This window comes from Salvelinus alpinus, chromosome 33 (assembly GCF_045679555.1).
Source record: "Salvelinus alpinus chromosome 33, SLU_Salpinus.1, whole genome shotgun sequence".
Taxonomy (NCBI): Eukaryota; Metazoa; Chordata; class Actinopteri; order Salmoniformes; family Salmonidae; genus Salvelinus; species Salvelinus alpinus.
This window is the reverse complement of record NC_092118.1, coordinates 11,271,413-11,286,182: the sequence shown is the minus strand read 5'-3', so window position 1 is coordinate 11,286,182 and position 14,770 is coordinate 11,271,413. Positions and strand designations below refer to the sequence as shown.

General features: G+C 39.0%; 1 protein-coding gene across 1 annotated transcript; it reads right to left on the bottom strand.

Moving 5' to 3' along the window:
• Nucleotides 1-3,257: 3,257 nt before the first annotated feature.
• Nucleotides 3,258-8,644, bottom strand: c33h16orf87 (chromosome 33 C16orf87 homolog). Its single transcript, XM_071381263.1, has 4 exons — nucleotides 8,285-8,644; nucleotides 7,233-7,329; nucleotides 4,590-4,769; nucleotides 3,258-4,118 (listed from the first exon to the last, which is right to left on the bottom strand). Exons 1-4 carry the CDS (start codon nucleotides 8,423-8,425, stop codon nucleotides 4,000-4,002), a joined length of 537 nt encoding a protein of 178 aa, XP_071237364.1. The 5' UTR covers nucleotides 8,426-8,644; the 3' UTR covers nucleotides 3,258-3,999.
• Nucleotides 8,645-14,770: the final 6,126 nt, after the last annotated feature.

Here is a 14,770-nt window from a genome sequence, read left to right as displayed (position 1 = left end):
CTCCGTTCCAGCCATTATTATGAGCCATCCTCCCCTCAGCAGCCTCCACTGCTTTCCTTACCGTTTACATCTAAATCCAGAGTCAGAGAAGGAAACAAGCAACGAAGGCGGAAGATTCCTCTCATGTTCTCTTCATCCATCAATCCGTTTCATTAAAAATAGCTGGACTGACTAATGTTCCTTGAAGTAGAGTGGCTTATAATTATATAAACCACTTTTCATGTGAGGTTTGTTCATTTGAAGACATTTAATTAAATTATTTCTGGCATATATGATGTCATAGCAGAGGAGACTGAGAGATCACCATTTCACAAAAATGAACACTTACTGTAATTTTTGTCAACTAAGCACTTGATTATAATGTCACTGGATTGCCCTCCAGTGGACGAAAGAGAGACTACATAGCATATTAACATTTCAATACCAAAGAAAAGGACTGTACACAATTCAAATCTTATGTGTTCTGCTTTGAATTGTCATTTGAATAAATCAAATGATTTGGCTTTCAGCATTAATCCTTTTCTCAAATGACAGGCAGTGAATCTGGTCTCTGTATATCACTGTAGCAGTTGGTTATCTGAATGCTAGCACATAACCCTTGTAGTCAGTCTAGAGGCTCTTTCTTATCTTATATGATAAGGCTTCTTTTTCCATTAGGCGGGAAATATCATGTTCTTCCTGTCAAATGGCTTCTTGTTGAATTATGTCATTATTTTTACTGTGTGTTGATGTTTACAAACTTGATGATAAAGTGTGCACTTTACACAATCCATGTCTTCTGTATAGCACATCAAATCAAATGTAATTGTATTAGTCACATGCGCCGAATACAACAGGCGTAGTAGACCGTACAGTGAAATGCTTACTTACGAGCCACCTAACCAACAATGCAGTTTTAAAAAAGGAATAAGGAATAAAAGTAATTAAAAAGCAGCAGTAAAATAACAATAGTGAGACTATATACAGGGGGGTACGGTACAGAGTCAATGTGCGGGTGCACCAGTTAGTTGAGGTAATATTTACATGTAGGTACAGTTATTAAAGTGACTATGCATAGATGATAACAACAGAGAGGAGCAGCGGTGTAAAGGCACTCATATTGACATTTACATGCAGTAATTGCACATGTTATGAAGGGAGTAGGGTATATAGCAGAGAAAGGGAAAACATTTAAATGTTGGCCTCAGGACATGAGGAGGGTGGTTCACAGTTTGACATTTGTTTACCAGTAGGCAACATACTCAAACACGCCTGACAAGCATGGATTATATGCAAGCTATCATATTGTGCAGATAATAAACCGAACAGATTCGATTTAAAAAATAATAACGTTAGGAGTATTAGCTACTGTATGTTTAATCATTTTTATAATAAAATTGTCCTCAAATTCCTTAAGAATATAAAGCTAATAATACACAGTATCTCATGTTACATTGGAAAGGAGCCAGGTTACATGCGCCAGGATCTGAACAAAGAACTCTCTCCCTGGTTAATGAGACCACATGCGAGTCATGTGACTTGGGGAACACTCCACACTGAACAAACAGCAACTTTGTTTGAATAAGAATAACTGACTTTTAGTGTGCACATGTCTCTCTCTCTCTCTCTCTCCCTACACCCCTCTTCTCTCTCTCCGTCTTTCTGTCTATGGGCCTGGGTGCTCAATATTGCTCACTTCACTATTTCCTGTTAGATATAAAGCCAGGGATCTCAGTGTTCCTGGGGCATGTGGTAATAGGGCATAGTATTCAGGCTGGGCCAGGCGTTTCATCGTTAACAGCCCTGCCCAGCCTGGCCTCAGTGTGTCCATTTCAGCCTCATTACCAGCCATATGCAGTAATGATCCATCTGCAAACAGTCTTACTGTCATCATGGAACTTTCTCACAGAACAGTGTGTCATTTCTGAAATGTGCTCATCAGGTAGCGTCCTTTATCCTTCTGCCCTTAAAATACCCAAATATGGTCTGACTGCCTGAGTGATTTCCATTAACAATCGATTCTTATATCAGTCATGTTCTACATTTCACAGAAAATAGTCATTTTCTCAGAAAAGATCATTAAGATTGAGTTTCAGTATTTGGAGCAGTGGTTGACTAATATCATCATGCCTTTTTTTCCAAATGTGCTTGTAGATAGCGGATGGATGTGCATTATTCAGTGTTTGAATGTATTCGACTCAGAGGCGCAATGTGAAAGTAGACACCCATCTCCTGTGGTTTTGCATTGCAACAGGCAGGCTTTAATGATGGCTTTGAGAAGAAAGAAAATCCCGGGTTCACCCTGAATCCCTTTTTCATTGTGTGTATGTGTGTGTGTATGTCTCCTCTGACTATTTGGGGGGAATTAATACAATGTCTTAGGGCAGCCAATCCACATAATCCCCATGACATAAAAAATGCATCCTGGATCATTTACAGCCATATACTGCCAATGCCCTACTCTTATGAAACTCCATCTGGGTTCTGTCAATTTCAGGGAATTTAAGGGTCAAAGTTCTTTAATCCAACTCTTAAATAACCTTTGCATTACTTCACTTAGATTCTAATGAATTACTTTTCCCCTTATAGGAACAGCACTGTCTTTTGTTTTTACTCAGATGTATTTCCCATGGGGGCATGCTGAGCATTGCCTCTTTCTAGTTCACTGAATGGCCACAGTTTCTCACAAGGACTGAGGTGTCAATAATACAGCACACAGAACCCTTTTCCTAACCAAGAAGAAAGTCATTACAGCTCATCATTAACAGCCCTGCTTTGCATATTCAAATGCCAGCAGTGTTTCCTCTCAGGTTTCACTCATTGTATGAATAACCAGGATATGATGTGAGCATGTTTCTGTACATTCATACATGTATACAATACAGTTTGGTGAACAAAGAGGCCAGGCAGTTGAAAATGTCTCCAACTGGATTACCCTGTGAGATTGAGATCTGTTGAGAGTTCCATGGAAACTGGGATGTGTTCCAGACGGATGAACCGTTAATGGCAGGGCCTTTCCCTGTGGAGGGAGGCAGAGCAGAGCTGGAGAAACGGCAGCAGCAGCTGTCTCCAGGAGAAATGGGCAGGTTACAAACAGGTGTCTCAGGGGCCCAGCCCATCCCTCACTGCCTGCTGCAGGGTAACGTATAGACATGAGAGGGTTGGTAATACACACCATTCACTAGTACTGTAGTGTATGTGCAGTAAATCAACAAAGTACAACACACTCTTAAATAAAAACTAACATTTGCTCATTAAGGCCCAAAATCAGACAGTGGTGGTTGTGATTAATCTATTTTAATGACAAAAGAAGTCACATTAAAGAGGATTTGCCTTTGACATTTAAATGACAGGTGTCAAATATTACATATTTAATATAATGTCACCAATAATGAAACAAAAGATAAAATAATATGCACTTAAATTAAGATGGTACACAAGCATTATAAATACAAATGTACAAGGCCTTCTCCTAAAGCCCTAAGCATGATACAAAATATATTGAACATTATGTTCCAATGGCATCTAGACTTAAATAAACAGTGTTTACTAGCAGTACAAGCCAATAACGTTATAGAAGCCAGTTACAATGCTAGGATGGCCCTCCATACTTCAACACATTTATGCCCTTTTTTAATAGAAATGTTTTGCATTTGTTACCGACAGCTTTCTTGGTTGACAAGGTGATGAATCCTATACCTATACCATATCATCTAATATATATAATATAAAATTTGATTAAAAGATAAATATTCAGATGTCCTACCCACTCCAATTCCATAAGCTACTCTCTAAAGATAAAAGTTGGTTCCAACACTTCCTCTTGAGCAGAACAGTTGCCTGCTTCTCCATGTTCCCCAACATCTCCATTTTCCCAAGGCTTCGACCAATCCGACAGGGAGTTCTTTGGGTCAGAGTTCATACCCTGTTAGACACACTGTGGTGGTCATCCATGGGTCTCTCCACAGTAACAATCTTAGGTTTCACATGTCAATCCCTCACAGCAACTATCCGGTCTGTCTATAGGATCAGTCTTTGGCCCAGGATCTTTCGGTTGATCTCGGCCAATGCCACCGAAAACACAAATGCTTTCTCATCTGAGAGGTTGGCATAGATATCAACTTCTTTCTCAAATTTTTCTGGTAAAAGAAAACACAAAAGAAAATGAATTAACAACATCCCTGGTTAATAGAGAAAAACCATTGAGAAACATACATCATTTGCATGTGACAACAATAACCTTGTGCAATATATTAACATAATTTCTGTATTCAACAGAGGAGAAACATGCATATTGTTATTTCTCCTCATAGATCAGCCGCTAAAGCACAGGCAAAGTCAGGGACACCATGATTTATTCATGAGTGAGAGAAGAGAGCAACCCTCTCTGTAAATCATTCATCCAAACACAAATCCCACAGCTCTGTCCCAGTACTGCACTAATCACCAGCCTTATCTCCTGTGACTGGAAAATACTGAAACTGGACTAAAAGTGTCAGCACAAAACAATGAATAATAAAGCTTAGAAAGTATCTTGGAAACGCTTAGTACATCATAACTGCACCATGTCATTGAGTGTCACTGATAGAGGCTTTTTATTCTTGTATTACCTTTCTCCTCCTCCTGCTTCTTCAGCCCAACTGTCTTTGGCCTGCCCCGCCCTCTCCGGATCTGATCCGATTGGCTGTTGGAGCGGCATCGCCTTCTGTTCTCCATGTCATTGGTTGACGGAGAGTTGATCTTCTCTCTGCGAATTCTTTCAGTTCTCCTCCTCTTTGCATCCAACTTGTCTGAATAGACCAGAAAAATAAGTTTTACAATTGTATTAGCACTAAAAATATGCAATATGGAAATGAAATATGAATGTATACTAATGTATGGCCTTCAAATATGTCACAGTGTCAAATGCATCATACATCCTAAGGACAAATTGTCTTATGCCAATGACTCCTGTTTAAATGTATGTTGCGAAAAATGTATGGGAAGGGCATATGGTATTAAACATCTTAGCCTCCAATTTTTCTCTCTTCCCAACCCCCCACCTCCAACACACCAACAATACTGCCTTAAAATAACAACAGAATAAGAACAGAACAGAATAACTCCTGTGATTTCATTGCATATCTAGCATCCTAGGTGTGCTGTTGCCTCAAAACCACTTTAAGTCATTGAATCAGTGGAGTGTTCTGTGGAGTGTTCATATTACCAGAGCAGGAAGTAGGCCTATATTTCACTGGGAGTTTCTGTCTAGTGGCGTTTTAAAAAACCTTCCTCTTCAGAATCTTCAATTACCACATTTGCTGCTTCCTCAGTGGTGTAGGTAGTGAGTGTGCACTTGGGAGTATTTAGGTTTAAAAATAAGCACGGATTGAAAGCGGCAGATAAAATAGTGATACAAATAGACAAATATTTGGTGCCCAAAAGGGTAACGCTTTATAACTGTGTAGCAACCCACTACTAACAATATTCTATTAACATATCATTGCATCGTTTTTTAGTAACTCTGTAATAATTGCATAGCAATAGCGTTGCTATTAAATTCAATAGAGTGTTTCAAAGTCTGGACAAGGCCTGAAAATATATTTTCTACCTCAACGACGTTTCTGCTGTGAGAATACACACAACTTCAGAATATCCCAGGAATTCTAGCCTTAGCAACAACCTGCCCAAACAGGAACACACTTCCTCTTCAGACTGACAATATCTTCATAAAATTGTAACATAATCAACAGTCTGACAAAACTCATAGTCTCATAGTCAAGAACAGCTTATATTTAAAAAAGGCAATCGAAAAATAACACGGTCTTCCCACTAAGGAATCCTGAGTGAGCAAAAAATAAATACAACTCTCTGCACTTTTATCCAGAAAAAAAGGTTCTCAGGGCAACCTTAGTCTTCATATTCAACAATAATCATGTTTTATTAGTGTCTGTTTCAAAGTTACAAAAAAAGTACCAAAATTACACAGAGAGGAAAAAGACTAACTATTTAAGGAGAGGTGGAACCCAAAACCCATCATTAAAAATCACAGAGCTGAAATTCAATACACCTTCCTCTTCAAATGGAAGCAGTCTTCACTGCCTTCAAGATACTTATTAACTACAATACCTCAAAGTTCATTCGGTATCATGTGAAACTAATGACATTGTATCATAAATCGAGAGAAGATGTGAGTAATTCTACTCCCTAAACTGTCTAACACTAAGTGTATAATAAAACCAAAGTTCTCACAAAGGCATGTTGTGTTTAACATTCCATTCATAACTTCAGGCACTGTGGTAGCCTATATAGATGATTTCACCCCTACCCAGATTTATATTTTTTTAAGTACGAGCCTACATTTAGCATTCCACTCACTCCAACTTTAAACATCAAAACAGCAGCATTGTATTGATTCACGTTTGGTTCTCATTTCTAAGGATGAAAAAAAACGTTGCATAAATGTGTTTATTATCAGGTAATAAAGTAGTACTAAGCTATTTAAGGCTATGGGCAGTAGCACATTGGTGACATTGATGACATGCACACTGACTAAGCTATTTACTTCTGTACCCTCTATCTATCTAATCCTCACACTTTCCATATTTGACAGGATCAAAGCAGCATGAGCTGGCATTTCGTGGGTTATATAACAATTCTGTATTCTAAGTTATTTTCCTAATCACCTTTTGGAAATGGTTTAATCAAATCCTGTTAGATATCTGTATTCTGAAAATGTACAATTTCATGAAAGACAACATGATCTAACTCCACCGCTAAATGTAAGATCTAACTTTTCACAGAGAGTGGTACAGGCTGCCTTATGCTACTGCAGAAGCCTACAAGAGAGAACTGAGGGAACAAGCTTTTCAGTCAGGAATTAAATATCCCATCCCCCCACTTCTTGCAGTAGGCTTCTCACTCAAGCAAATAGCGATTTAAGCCAGCCACCACTGCACCACTCAAAAATTATACTCTCATCCAACTGAGAACTAGGGAGGAGGGGGCGGGGGCAAATCAATAATGACCAAGATGAATACAATTCATTACAAAACGGACAATTCAATAACGACCAAGATGAATACAGTTCATTAGCTGAGTTTAGTCATGTATTAATACAATTACATTCTGGTTACTTTATCCCCAATCTCATATGAATGTATTACAAGCTCATAATAAACCAAAATACCTAGGTTAATAAACATTGTAACACTGAGTGTGTGAAGAGAACATCAAATAAACTATTTTTAGGCTCCTGAATTATGTGAATTTACCTATTGCTGGTGATGATCTCTCATTCAGTTTGGCATTTAGAAGCTTTCGACTAATGAATACATAGCCACAGGGACAAGACTTGCAAGCAACTGGAATCTAAAAAAGAAACAGGATAAAACATGGTTAATATAAAATATTTCTCAAAATTGTAGCAACTGTGTTGATGAAGTCCTTTATTAAGCATAGGCTACATTGCAGAAGCTATATAAACTTGTTTAGTATTAATTTGTTTGTTATAGTTAAACAAAGGCGTAGCCAGTGTTAACCCCCATGATAACTATACTGCCCAACAATTTTGAGATATTAGAGGACTGTCCTTTGTAATTCATGGAAAAGTCCTTGGCGCAATCTAGCTGAAACTCGCATCACATATTTTGGACACGTGCCGACAACAGCGGTGACATTAAAACATTCTAATGAATAAAGCGTTTTCAAATTGAATGTAGACTGGTAGCCAACACATTATTTGTGAAAATAAGTCAATTAATCAATGCAGTTTACAGAAATAACATCAAGAAACGATCTAAATGCTAGATCCAAATGTCGCCACTTGGTATAAAATACGATGTATTTGTGTAATATGTAAATTTTTACAATATATCAAATATCAGCAATGCAGCTACATGTAAAGACATTTCAACACACGATATTGTTCTAAGGCTAGAGTAAGTCAGATCAGGATGATAAACCAGTTTCAGTCAGGTTACAGTATTACAGTGTATCAAAAATAAGGAAACGTCTAGCTACATTTGGCGAGCGATAACATTCCGACTCGTTAATCGAACCAACGTGTCGTTGTCTGCAATTACTAGCTGTAGTTGATGTACATTGTAACATAGTGGTTGAGATCTAATGCATATACTAATTTAAGTGATTAGCCTGATTATTTGCATTAGATTATACTATGTTGCTCCAGATCTTGAATTCATAGGCAACCATATGGGATTTCAGCAGCCTACAGTGGCTTTAAATCCCATGCTTGTGAGGAAAAACAACAGTATCACTAAGTCAAAATATACCAAAAATTAACGATATCTATACATTTTCTCACCTGTTGGTCGCACTCAGGACATGATTTGGTAGCCATTTTTACTTTCTTTGCTTTATTTACCGACATATTCTGTTTCCTTATCCGATGATTCCTTTGAAAACAGCCTACTTCAACGCTGTAAAACTTATTTCTGCAATACATGAAGTGCAGCTGATCTTGCTCAGACGGACATAAATGATACAAAAGCAATGACCATGCGCACTGAGGTCAATGAGAGAGAGACTTCATTATGCTTTTCCTTTACTATGACATTGGGCATGCGCGCCACTCAGCCTAAAAAACAGTAGACTACATACAGTAGACTATAAAATGTTCAGCAGAATGCTTGCATTTTTATCCTCTCTACTGAGCATGCGTTACTCTCTCACAGAGTCGGAAAACAGTGCTCAGTTGGAACCAACGATTTATACATACACTCGTGACTAGATGACCAAAGGGGGCGCTGTGTTGAAGCCACCATGCCTCCATTTTGGCACTCACCCACTGTTGTACAAATATTTTGGGAGCAGTAGAAATGCATTTATTAATGCCTACATTCGTTTTTGCCACATTTATACTATTACAGACACCTTAAAGCATACTTTTAAATTATATTATGTGAGGTAAGCATGAAAAATGAACAAATATATTGTAATGAAACAGCAGGGAGCAGGTCTCGAACCCTCGACCTCCTAGCCCGAGGTCCGGCGCGCTATCGACTGTGCCGTAAAAGCATGCTCGTGCGGCAGAGTCGATTTCCGCGCTTATAAACCCAGGGTCGTTACACTACTCCCTCCTTTCAAAGAGCGCGTCCTCGCGCTAGCTTGCGACTCTACGTCTTACAGGAACGCGCTCACCGGCCAAGCACACGCACTGTCGTGGATGCGAGGTCCGATCACTTCTGACACCAGTGTAATGAAACAGGCAGGGAGCAGGTCTCGAACCCTCGACCTTCTAGCCCGAAGTCCGGCGCGCTATCGACTGTGCCGTAAAAGCATGCTCGTGCGGCAGAGTCGATTTCCGCGCTTATAAACCCAGGGTCGTTACAATATATATTTAATTCCTGAAATAATTAGATAATTTAGATGACTAATGTTACTGTCCCCAGTACAACAACAAAAATACTTCAATACATGTAATTTTGTCCTTGAAACATTTGCATTCATTCCTATGGAAGTCTGCTCCTACTGGGGAGTACCAATATGGCCGACCTGTGGCTTTAATGCCTCTCAACGGCCATTACATAGCATTTGCGATCCAGGGTTTATTTACATCATTGGTTGGAACATTCGTGGACTATTTGTTAAACCATATTTAATTACATAAATCAAATGACTATAGCCATCTGAAATTACATTTCTGTGAATGCTAGGCCTACTTGTTTTTGATTAGGGCACATATGCACACATATTGTATTCTATCAACCACATTTGTTTTCAGTGACTTATGATTTTATTGATACAATAGACAATGTTTAACAAAATGTTGTACTTATTGTGGTAGGCCTACATTGTGTGTCAGTCCATGCTATTATGATCTATGTGCCTGTATGATGTACATTAAAGATACATGGCAATATAAAAAAATGTGTCTGAAAAGCAAAGAGGCTTAATGGTACACATGGCTACCATCCCCCATACAAGGCACCACAGGCTGCCAGCAAGTTTGCTTTGTATTACGATCAGTGAGATACAGCAGTAATAATGGTGACTAAGACAAAACATGTCTCCGATTTGAAGTCATTTCTACTGAAGTATCACAGTGTACAGTGATGATGATGAGTTATGGTGTACAAGGTGTACGATTCCAGCATTAATATTGCTTGGAAACAAATGCTTCCTGTGGGATAGACTGTAGCTCAACAGTTTTTTGTATGACCAAGCTAAGTAGGCATGCCAAAATCTGTCTACTATATCATTTTCTTCACTTTCCATTTCCTCTTCATCATCTTCAGATATTGCAGGAAGCGCTTATGTTATAGGAAATAAATGAACATGCAACTTTATATAGACTTTGAAATAGTCATTGAAATAGTAATTGGATCCACTACTGCCTGAGAGAGAGAATTTCTCCTTTCTTGTTCGACAGTTTTTGAGTTGTTGTCAGATTAGAATTTGTGTATCATGTACTCACATCTCTGACACACATTCCACTAATTTCCTCACTCTCACTTCCTTCATGCTGCAATGGGCAGGCTCTTGTCCTCCCCCCACAGCTATTTATGCCTCATCAGCCCCTGCCGAATAAATATTCACGACGAGAAAGGTAAATAAACAGCTGTCATTTTGTGGAGGATGAGTAGGTTTCCCAGATAGGGTGGAGTGAGACCTAAGAGGGTTTTAGAAATAAGCATCAACCAGTGCGTCTTGCGACGGGTATACAGAGATGACCAGTTTACAGAAGAGTATAAAGTGCAGTAGGGGAGCGATTACGTCGCTCCCCTTTCAAAGCCTGCAGCTTTGATATGTGCTGAGAGAAGGACAGTGTACCGTCTAGCCATACTCCCAAGTACTTGTATGAGGTGACTACCTCAAGCTCTGAACCCTCAGAGGTAGTAATCACACCTGTGGGGAGAGGGCCATTCTTCTTACCAAACCACATGACCTCTGTTTTGGAGGTGTTCAGAACAAGGTTAAGGGCGGAGAAAGCTTGTTAGACACTAAGAAAGCTTTGTTGTAGAGCGTTTAACACAAAATCTGGGGAGGGGCCAGCTGAGTAAAAGACTGTATCATCTGCATATAAATGGATGAGAGAGCTTCCTACTGCCTGAGCTATGTTGTTGATGTAAATTGAGAAGCGTGTGGGCCTAGGATTGAGCCTTGAGGTACACCCATGGTGACAGGCAGTGGCTGAGACAGCCGATGTCCTAACTTTATATACTGCACTCTTTGAGAGAGGTAGTTAGCAAACCAGGCCAAAGACCCCTAAGAGACACCAATACTACTTAGCCGGCCCACAAGAATGGAATAGTCTACCGTATCAAAAGCTTTGGCCAAGTCAAAAAAAATAGCACCACAACATTGCTTAGAATCAAGGGCAATGGTGACATCATTGAGGATGTTTAAGATTCCAGTGACAGATCCATAACCTGAGCAGAAACCAGATTGCATACCAGAGAGAATACGATAGACATCAAGAAAGCCAGTCAGTTGATTATTGACAAGTTTTTCCAACACTTTTGATAAAAAGGGCAAAATGGAAATAGCACTATAACAATTAGGATCAGCTTGAACTCCCCCTTTAAATAAAGGACGAACCGTGGCTACCTTCCAAGCAATGGGAACCTCTCCAGAGAGGAAAGACAGGTTAAAAAGGTCAGAGATAGGCTTGGCGATGATAGGGGCAGCAACCTTAATTAAAGAAGAAAGGGTCCAAACCATCTGAACCATATGTTTTTTGGGGGGTCAAGTTTAAGGATCTCATTTAGCACCTCGGACTCAGTGACCGCCTCCAGGGAGGATTAGTAATAATGGATTAGTAAATAGTTTATTCATCATTTATTAATCATTACTCCCATATTTGTAAATGTAGTAACCTAGTTATTTACACATTTAAAAGCAACTGCAATTTATACTTTATATGTTCAATATATTTCCTTTAACATCCTGTGTTGTATGCTTATTCTTTTACCATTGATATGTTCTTGTCTATTTTGAGACCTTAAGGTGCATCAGGTACTTCTGGAATGTCTACCAATGGCATGTCCATCTTTTCGTGAGAAATTCCACTGGTCACTCAAAACATTTATAAAAGTATTTATTAAGTATAAATAGCTCACACTTTACATGAGGCCACGCAAAATGGCTAATCCATTATTCATGCTTTATTATGTTGAGTTATTATAAAGTGCTACCCTAAAGGCACTGGCAGATTTACCATTAGCAAGAAGAGGCAAATGCCTCAGACCTCACATTAAGGGGCCTCATGAGCCTGGCATAATAATAATAAAACAAATATTTAAATAATTTCGGCCTTCCCATCTGCGGTGGAAGGTGGCAGGGCTACAGCGCTGTTTGTCAGAACAGACGACATCCTGAAAATTGGCCTTCTCACGAAAACATCTGTAGCGTCTGAATAGTTTGGGCTATACACCTCTATGGGAACATGAGACTCTCACAAACATGATATTGTTCTCTGCTTTGCTCTACAGCCCCCACAAGTGTCGGAACTCGGTTTCAACCAATTGCGAATTGAAGGAAAGTTGGCGGGTGCACAGTGCCCTGTTCAGAAGCAGGAATTATTTTGAGTGAACGTGCGAAAGTAACCTACTTTTTGAAGTGACATGAATGTGTTCATGGCACATTAAAAAGGTAATACATGTTTACAGTTAAATTACATGTCTTTACTATGAAAACCATAAAAAATAATTGTGCATGCACACACAGGAGGAGCGGGGGTGGGGCCTCAGATTAGCCTCTGCCTGGGGGCCTCCAAATCACTAAATCCGCCCCTGCCTAAAGGTTTATATAACTGAGCAGCATACAGTCTTTAAGGTATTTAAAATCCTTAAAGTTTTATAATGTTCTCTGACAATATGCCTAGTTGATGTTTCCTGGATTTGAGTTCAGTATACTTAACACGTTATAAATGTTGTTAGTGATGCTGTCTCATGAGTAAAAGTTCAGAGTAAAATCTTTCAATCTTATCCAGCCCTGAGTAACACTGAGGACAGCAATCTGGCAATGAGAACCAACATGTCTGACTGATCAATGGGCCTCCATGCATAGCAACGGAAACTGTAGTCGCTAAACGTGGTCGACGCCTACAATTGTGTAGCCAACGGCACGCACATCTACATAGAAAAAAGCCTAAACGTCCCTCGTCTGTCACGGATGTTGAAAAAAATCATATTTGAACATACTCTGCCAAATGTCTGTGGCGTTGGCGCTTCAGCTGGTTGAAATTTAAGACAGAACATCCATAGGAAAGTATTATTAAACCGACTTCAAAGCACAGGTCTATGTGTGTGGAAATCAAGATGTGTTTGCTCGTGACCGAAGGCATGTCCACAAGACGGCAGTATCCAACCATGTGTTTACATGGTTTTGCTCATATGCCAGGTGATAAAAATGTCAACTTTAGTACCGGCGCTCTAAAAAGTTTGGTAAAAATACTTTCCTGTGGATATTTTGTCACAAATTTCAAACAGCTGAAGAACCAACTGCACCAACAACCAGTAGATTAAGTTCAAATGTAATTTTACTTAGCATTCTGGTTTGTAAGGAAAATGTCCACAATTTTGCAGTGCTTTGTTTGAGACTGTATACCAACAATCATACGCAAAGTAGGGATTCATGAGGAATGTAGAACTCTTTAACCTTTTCTGCAGTGTATCTGAAAATTTGACCGTATTATTAGACAATATTATAATGACTGTCTAACATGTATCCTTATTTTGAGAATTGTATTTCCTTAATTTGAAGACTTTTGAAGTAATTCATTGAGATGCAAAATTACCTTTATTTGAGGCACTCTTTTACTTCACATTATTTGCTTGTGCATTTTCCAGCCAAAGCCATTCTGTTTTTTACTTTGCCCTGAATCCCCATACCAGTAACTGGATTTGATTGAATATGGCCCGAGGTTATTAGGACAGTAAGTACAGTGCAACCATGTATCCAATAGATGGCACTATCTGCTTTTTGTCCAATCAGCTAACCTCCCATCCCATGTGCTGAGTGTAGTTTGGTTGGATTGATTAAGTGAGTAGCCAAGTGAATGAGTGGGGTACGTTTTATTTTAGAAAGAAGTGTGTATGGTCAGAATCAAACAAAACATTAATTATTTGAATAACATTTGGCAATGTATCAAACAAACCCAGGGGGTCAAAATACATGTCTAACACTTAGAAATACTTTAGCTTAATTTGATTTAGTGTTCTTGGTACAATTGGCAACAATGGAATGGTCCCAAAAGTGCAAACTCCAAATAAAAATCAAACCTAACTCAAATACTTTTTGACATATATTCACATTTTGACATGACCCAGACTTGGTATCATATTGACAGGCAGTCCTCACTTTTGTTTAGAACAATTAATTTAAAGTCAGTGTTGCAGTGGCTGTCCAGTTCCAGTAGCTGTCCAGTCCTAGCACTCCAGTATTGAAGGTGTAGGCAATGGCAATTCAACCTAACCGGGGAAAATTCTAACTTTCTGAACGTTGCAGAAAGAAATGTAACCCGTTTGGTTGATATTACTCTAACAATTGAAATACATTTCTTAAAAAAATGGAAGGCAGTCAGGAGGAGGTAAGATCAGGTGGGGACATTCTAGCCAATGAGAGGGAAGATACATGTCCGAAGAACAGCGTTTGTTTTTGCCAGGATGTCACGTGTCCTACTTATATCAGTACACTCCTAACAATCTAAAAATTACGAAACAAATGTTAGATTAAATAAGCCTCACGTAGCAATTAAGCAATTCAGTTTTTTGTAGACCAAATTCGACACGCTCTCTTTGACCTCTACACTTAAACTCCTCGCTTGGTGAGCGGAAAAACGAAACAT

Bases quoted from the DNA above. Each gene is read 5' to 3' on its own strand.
- c33h16orf87 (XM_071381263.1), bottom strand. From the start codon at position 8,425: ATGTATTGCAGAAATAAGTTTTACAGCGTTGAAGTAGGCTGTTTTCAA. The intron at 4,770-7,232 runs GTAAATTCACAT...TGGTCTATTCAG, and splicing joins GAGATCATCACCAGCAATAG to ACAAGTTGGATGCAAAGAGG. The intron at 4,119-4,589 runs GTAATACAAGAA...TTCTTTTACCAG, and splicing joins GAAGCAGGAGGAGGAGAAAG to AAAAATTTGAGAAAGAAGTT.